The 7943-nt window shown below is 36.9% G+C and overlaps 1 protein-coding gene across 4 annotated transcripts in view; it reads right to left on the reverse strand.

The window, feature by feature from the left end:
- RPRD2 (regulation of nuclear pre-mRNA domain containing 2) overlaps positions 1-7943 on the reverse strand; it is a 92451-nt gene that overhangs the window by 4755 nt on the left and 79753 nt on the right. For 3 of the 4 annotated variants that reach the window (XM_010838709.1, XM_010838706.1, XM_010838710.1), the window contains 3 exons: positions 5693-5975; positions 4021-4281; positions 1814-2014 (listed from right to left, as the gene is read on the reverse strand). In XM_010838709.1, coding sequence (XP_010837011.1) covers positions 1814-2014; positions 4021-4281; positions 5693-5975 — 745 coding nt within the window. The remainder of the gene's footprint in view (positions 1-1813; positions 2015-4020; positions 4282-5692; positions 5976-7943) is intronic. The other variant, XM_010838707.1, reaches the window with a different exon arrangement.

The following is a 7943-nucleotide window of genomic DNA, read 5'->3' on the forward strand; positions in this document are numbered from 1 at the left end:
CCATTAAGGGCTGTAGGTGAGACATTGAGAGCAAAGTTCTAAGAGATTTCCTCTATGGTTGTTGAAGAAAGGTATCTATTTAAGTTGTCAGACATAGTCCTTTTAAAAGGTAAGGAGAAAAAAAAAAAATAAATAAAATAAAAGGTAAGGAGAATTCCACTTTCCATGAGGAACTCAAAGGTGGTGAACTGCCCTGTTACTCCACAAAGTTTTTTTTCTGAGAGTCCCACTTTTTATTCTGTCACAACACACCTAGTTCTGTTCAAATTTTGCCTGATTAGAAGGTCTACATGATATTGTTTTAACAATCTGCTTAAAGAAAAAGCTTCTTAAGATCTATGTATTATATCTACATAAGAAGTTAAAATACAAGTGAGTTTATGGTTTTTAATGTAATTACAGAATGATAATAGAAGAGAAACTAGAAAGGAGAAATCATCAACATGCCAATCTCTCAAACTACTTATCCCTGAAATTAGTAGTGTGAGTTGCACTGTAGTATTAATTCTTTTGCTGGTGCCAATATGTAGAGGTGTGGATTATTATTTAGTAGTATTTAGTCATGTGTAACAAAATTCTCTTATATTGTAAGACAAAGCTCACTATAATACAGTGCTTGGCGGATCCACTTATAGAAGTATAGGAAATAAGAAAATGAAGAGATACCTGTACTGCTGCTCTCTATTCATTTTAAGTGGGATCTCAGCACCACTGACATTCTGGGTTGTATACTTTGTTGTTGGGGTTCTCCTATGCAGGGATTAAGTAGCATCCCTGGCTTCTACCCATCAAATGGAGTGGCTCCCCACCTCAACCCCAGCTGTGACAAACAAAAATGTCTTCAGACGCAGCCAAATGTCCCCTGGAGACTTCTAGTTAAGAACTACTGATGCAGAGTAAATTACTATATTGAAGCTGTAATTCACTGCATAATTATACTCAGGTTGGTATTTGAAGGATCTGAGAACAAAGAGCAAGGTAAGCTTTAAGAAAAAATGTTAGAAGCAAAAAAAAAAAAAGGCAGCAGACAGTTTTAGGCACAAAACATAATTAGCAAAGCTGAATAGAGAGATTCAAACAAGGTAAAAGATAATAGGTAGGTTTCCCTGGTGGGAATCTGCCTGCAATGCAGGAGACTTGAGTTTGATCCCTGGTTTGGAAAGACCCCTGGGAGAAGGGAATGACAACCCATTCCAGTATTCTTGCCTGGGAGATCCCATGGAAGGAAGAGCCTAGTGGGCTACAGTCCATGGGGTTGCAAAGAGTTGGACATGACTGAGCAACTAACACTTTCACTTTCACAGGTAGTCAGAAAACAGAAAAAGGTATGATATCTATAGAGGCCATTTGGACATAAAAAAGGAGATAATCATGTCTTCTAAGATTTCTGATAGCAGACTGATCTTTTTTTATTGTTTTTAGTTTCAATTACATTAAAATATGTACAATTCAACACTTACTCATGTATACTAAGAGTACGGGATAAATAAGTGAAAGAATACTGAACTCCAGTCAAGAAATCTGGCTTTTAGTCTCAGCTCACTAAAAAGGCCGATGTGTGATCTTAACCTGGTCACATCACCTCACTGAGCCTAAATTTCCTCACCCAAAGAGGGGATTAGACTAGAGCATATTTAAAGTCCCTTCCTTGACATTTCAAAATTCTATAAATGACAGGTCATATATGATAAAGAGAATAATGAATTAACTGTATTATATATTTCATGGCTTTAGATTTCTCAGAAATGGTACCCAGGATTAAGCCAGAGACAAACATTCACAGTTCAAATCCCTCTGGCACATGTCAGTTTACCTTGCAGTGCAGGGGCTGACTGTGTCTGGGTTTTGGAAAGAGCAGACAAAATGCTCTCTGGGGTGATCTCCACCTTCGAGAGGATATTTGCCAGAGGGTTGTGAGATGTTGTTGTGGCAGGTGCAGGTGTTTTCAGGCCACTGGTGAGGCTGCTCGGGCTTGTAGGAGTTCCTGGAGAAGGTCTTGATGCAGGACTGACCCCTGGTGGCAGAAAGATCAACTCAAGAATACGCAATTCAAAATGACCTTTAAATGCATGACACTTTCCAGTCACTGAATTGAGTCTGATATGTCTCATAGGAATTCTTCTGTGCATGATCCACTAGTTGTCCATTGCATATAGAAAGAAAAACTCTGAAAACCAAGACTTGCTCCCGTCTACTTGGAACACCATTAAATTAGACAAATATCAAGTTTTTGTTCATATGTATTTACTAGCTTTCAGAGCCCCAGGAGAAAGAGATTGGAAAACTGATTTCTTTTTTCTCTACCAAATGAAACCTACACATCAGACTTCTGTAAGTGCTCAATAAATACTGCTGGTTAATTATGATCAGACTTGGTCACTGAATAATTCTGAGATAAATAAGTTATTTCCTTTTACATGGACTTTTCATTCAAGCAATCTTTACATTTTTATGTTTTGAAACACTGGGTTAATTTTTAACAGGAAAAAAGGTATATAAATAGAAAGTCATTTTTTAATATAAACAGGTATTTAGTAAAGAAAAAATTACTGATAAATGAAAGAAAATTTTACATATTTAATGAAAGGAATGCAGATTCCAACAAACAATTTTTTCTAAGACTGAATTTGACAAAGTATAAAGCAAAACTAAATTGTGTTGGAAAGACTGAGAAACAATGGGAACTTTCATATAGTTGGTACACAAAATAGTACATCTTTTGGAGACTGTTTTAGTTATAAAAAACTTAAAAACTTACATGCTGATTTTTTTGAGTCTTTATCTTCTAGAAATAAATATTTAATTATTTATGAAGAAATGAAATAATTGGGCTTTTCTTCAAAATAATCAGGATTGGAGAGGACACAGCAGAAACAAGATTGGCCATGTGTTTATACTGTTGAAAATGAGTGATAAGTATATACAAGGGCTCTACTTTGTAAATTTTTATTAAGATTTCCATTAAAAAAAAAAGTCCTATTTAAAATTCCTTTTAAGAAGGGTTGTGCATACATTTTTAGCATCAAGGTTGTTCATTAAGTATTCTTTACAATAGTGAAAAACTGCAAACACACTAGATGGTCTAATAATAAAGGCTTATATAAACTACTGAATGCTGTATAGCTATCAGATGATGTAGATGAATATTTAATGACTTACAAAAATGTTCATGATACGGAGTTAAATTTTTAGTAGCTGATTTCAAAACAGTACAGTTGTCCCTCAGTATCAATGGGCGGCTGGTTTCAGGACCCCTGAATATACCAGAATCTGCGGATGCTCAACTCCCTTATAAAATGGCACAGTATTTGCATATAACCTATGCGCATCCTTCTATATACAGTACCTATGTGTGCATATACTTACCAGGCCACACTGCCTGCTGGATCTTAGTTCCCTGATTAGGGACTGAACCTGGGCCATGAAAGGGAAAGTACCTAGTCCTAAGCAGGACTGCCAGAGAACTCCTCATCTTCCATATACTTGAAATCATCTCTAGATTTAGTTAAAATACACATTACAATGTAAATGCTATGTAAGTAATTGCCAGGGCAAGGCAAGTTCATGTTTTTGTTTTTTCAACTTTCTGAAAAAAATTTCCCCCCAAATATTTTCAATCCATGGTTGGCTGAATCCATGGATATGGAACCTGCAACTGCAGACCTCATGAATATGGAGAACCAACTGTACATGCAATGCACTTCAACTATTTCCCCTCCCAATGCTTCAATTATTGACAGAAAAATTAATGTCAATATTTTACTTCCCCAAACACACATATATATGCACACACACACACATACTTGAAAGGTTAATAAACAGAAATGAGTTCCTTTGGGGTGGCAGACTATGAATATTTATTCTTTTATTTTCTAATTTTTCTATAGTGACCATGTATTGTATTTTTACTTTATAATTAAAAAACTACTTTTAATTAGAAAACAAAAACAAAACTCAGATTGATGGTTCAATTCGAAAGACAGAAATAAGCTTTTTATTTTCTTTACTAGGCCTACTTACCAGTATTTTTCATGACTGATGTCAGGCTGCTAAGGATGGAACTGATCTTTGCCAGATCCACATTAGCTAGGTTTGGCAAAGCCAATGCTGGAGTAGGGGAGAGAAGGGATGTGTTCACAGGCTTTGGAAGAGGTGGCGTTGCTGTCATGGTCACAGGTGCTGGAGTACACGAAGAGGCTTTTGAGATACTTTCTGTTGGCTTTGTAGGTACAGCAGTGGATACAGTTGACTTCTCCACAGGTTTTTCCTTCCTGTCCTCTACTGTTTAAAAAAAAAGAAGAGATGATATTGTATCCTACTGCTTTCCAGACTCTGCTTCCAATGCAGAATCACATGTCCTAATATTTCCTAAAATGTATTATGATTTATTAGAGAAAAATCATTCATCATTTTTTTTTTAAAGCCATACTCTTAATAACTCATGAACCTTCCCACCTTTAGTATCTGCTTAAACTGAATTTCCCAAATGCATGTTTTTTTTTTTTTTTAATTTATTTATTTGGCTGTGTTGGGTCTTAGTTGTGACATGTGGGCTTATGTCCTGAGACATGTGGGATCTTGCTTCCCTGACCAGGAATCGAACATACATCCCTTGAATGGCAAGGCAAATTCTTAACTACTGGACCACCATGGAAGTCCCTCTAAAGCTTCTTTCATTTTACTTTTTAATGATTTCTTCCATATTAGTATCTGTGTACTGAATTTGTACATTTCTGGAAGCATGTTATTATTTGGTACACATTTGTGTTTTTTCAGTAATGTTTATGTCATAAACTGTCCTGTCTTTTCTCTGCCGTTAACCTGGGCGCTTCCTAAGAGACAGAAACTCTGTACATACGTTAGTGTACTTACTTTCCTTTGGCTTCCCGAAATTGGTCTACTGGGGGTAAAATCAGACACTAATACAATGTTATACCTCCTGCAATAAGACTCTTAATACTTTAAAGGCAATGTATATATGGATAGTGCATCAAATTCAACCTAGGTCAAACTGCCTAATAAAAATAGTTATAAAAGCTGGGGATGCCAGAGAAACAATTCACCCATCCAGGTTAACTGTGTTAATTGTCAAAGTGTGGTTAACAAAATGAGAATCTTGGAATCTTCAAGGTCAAGAGTGACAGAGAACAAGGAATTTCAGCATAAGTGGCCCTCCCTCTAGAGCAGTGCGTGTTCAACAGAAATACAATTCAAGACACGTATATAAGTATAAATTTGCTAGTAACCATAGCAAAACAAAAAACAAAAAACCCACAGGTAAAGTTAATTTTAATAATGTATTTTATTTACTCAATACACCCCAAATATTTTCGGTTTAGTAAAACAATTATTAATTAGATATTTTCACTCTTTTTTATGGTCCTCAGTTTCTAGAATCCAGTGTATATGTTGTTTCTGCCACACTATGTGGCTTTTTGGACCTTGGGCCCCCGGGAGCAGAAGCGCAGATTCCTAACCACTGCACCACCAAAGAATTCTCTGAATAGCACAGATTCTTAATCTACATGGCATACCAAACCTGAACCACTGCTCTAGAGACAATACTACCACCTTGGTGCTCTAATTTTATAAGGATTGAACTACCTTTCTAATACCTGCCAGTGACAGATTTATTGGTGGGGAAAGCAAAACAGACAAGGAGCAAGTGGTCTACTAATCACACAGGGCGTACCAATAATTTTTGACCCATCGTCTTCCACATCTGAGAGGTCCATATCTTCCACGTCACGATTATCTGTCGCAGGCTCAGGTGTGGCAGATTTCTCACTCTCTGCATTTGGTGACTGGGACTCCTCACCTCCCATTCCTTGGAAAGGGGACTCAGAGCCAGTCGGGGAGGGAGCATCCACGCTTGGGGAAGGGACTGGTGATTCCTCAGGATCAGGAAGGGTTGACTTCAATTGATCCAGCTTTTTCTTTAAATTGTTCACTCGATTAGCAAAGGTTTTATATGCCTAAAAGAGAAAAAAAGAGTTTACTCCTCTGAGAAGTAACCAAGAAGCTACCATTCTGACTTGATCAGATTTCTTCATTATTATTAACTGTATCACTGGTATAAAACAAGAACATATCATCTGTCAAGCATGGAACAGTTTCCAATCTCTGCTTCTTGTATTTCCTAAGTCATTATTACCATCCACAGTTACCCAAGGCAGAAACTTACAAGTTATCTGTAATTCACCCTCCCTTGCTCTCTTCTATCCCTCCAGGCAACCAATATTTATCAAGAGCCTAAATGTGCTGGCCAACCTTCTAGGTACTGGAGATACAACAATGACGAAGAAGACAAAAATTATATTCATAAATAAAGCCGTCTGAGGGGTCAAACACTATTGACTTAAAAAAAAAATAAACTTGTTTATTTTTTAAAAGTTTTAGGTGTACAAAATTACTGTGAAGATAAAATAGAGAGTTCCCATATATCTTACACCCAATTTCCCCCCTTTTTTTGGCCATATGTACAGCATGTGGGATCCTAGTTCTCTGACCAAGGATCGAACCCACGCCCTCTGAGTGGAAGCACATTTCAAACTACTGGACCACCAGGGAAGTTCCCAATTTTCCCTATTATTGACACTTTAGTATGATACATTTGTTACAATTAATAAACCAATTTTGATCTTTATTATTATTAACTAAAGTCCATACTTTATGAATATTTCCTCAGTTTTTATCTAATGTTCTTTTTCTGTTCCAGGATCCTGTAATTTAGTAGTCAAATTTCCTAGGTTTCTCTTGTTTGTGATAGTTTGCTAGATGTTCCTTTCCATGTTTTTGATGAACCTGACAGTTTTGAAGAATACTGGTCAGGTATTTTGTAGATGGTCTCTTAACTGAGCTTTGTCTACTGTTCTTCTCATGATTCGACTGGGGTTATGGGTTGTGGGGAGGAAGACCACAGAGGTAAAGTGTAACTGTCATCACATCACTTCAAAGGTACATACAATCAATATGATGTACCACTGTTGTTGTTAACCTTGATCACCTGGCTTAAATCCTACTAGTCATCTGATTATCTCAACTGCCATTGTCTTGAAGCTCTGTGTCTTTTTCCTTTTGGTTAAGGGTCTTGGACTATTAGATCATGGAATCATTTCAGTTGGTTGAGCAAGGAGCATTATTTTTAAAATGGGGTGGGGGACTTCCCTGGCAGTACAGTGGTTAAGAATTCATGCTTCCAATTCCGGGGGCACAAGTTCAATCCCTGGTTGGGGAAGTATGACTCCACATGCCATGTGGTGGGGCAAAACAAACAAACAAAATAACGGGTGGTGGGGGGTAGAAAATAAAATATTATAATTGAGCTTTTGCTTCTGGATATAATTGAGTACTTTGTAGCAAAGCAACACTCTCATCAAGAACAACTAGAAAAGCCAGATATATACATATACCTATCTATACACTTTCACAAGCACACACATACACACACGCATTTGAATGTACTGTAGAGAGCCAAGGCAACCAAAACCCAGGTGGCAATTCTCCAGCAGGGGGAAACCATGAGTAAAGTCAAGCTGACATACTGCAGCTGTCTTTTTCTTAGAGTTCTGCTGATATGGGGGAGCTAAGCAAAAATCTGACAATTTAGGCAAAAGGAAAAGGCAGAGAGTTACTACTAAATAATATAAAGAAAAATGCAGAACTTTTAACCGTCTTGCTGGCCTATAGAAACATTAAAAAAAATTAGAAAGGCCAAAATTCTGATGAAAGAGAAAGGACAGAACTGGCTTAACAATATGCTACTGTTTTTCCTTCAAGATATTTGCTGACAGATAACCAGCAAGGACCTATTGGATAGTACACGGGAAGTCTACTCAATATTCTGTAATAACCTATACAGGGAAAAGAATCTGAAAGAGAACAAATACATGTATATATGTAACTGAATCACTATGCTATATACCTGAAACTAACAAAACATC

Source organism: Bison bison, unplaced genomic scaffold (genome assembly GCF_000754665.1).
Source record: "Bison bison bison isolate TAMUID 2011002044 unplaced genomic scaffold, Bison_UMD1.0 scf7180017864104, whole genome shotgun sequence".
NCBI lineage: Eukaryota > Metazoa > Chordata > Mammalia > Artiodactyla > Bovidae > Bison > Bison bison.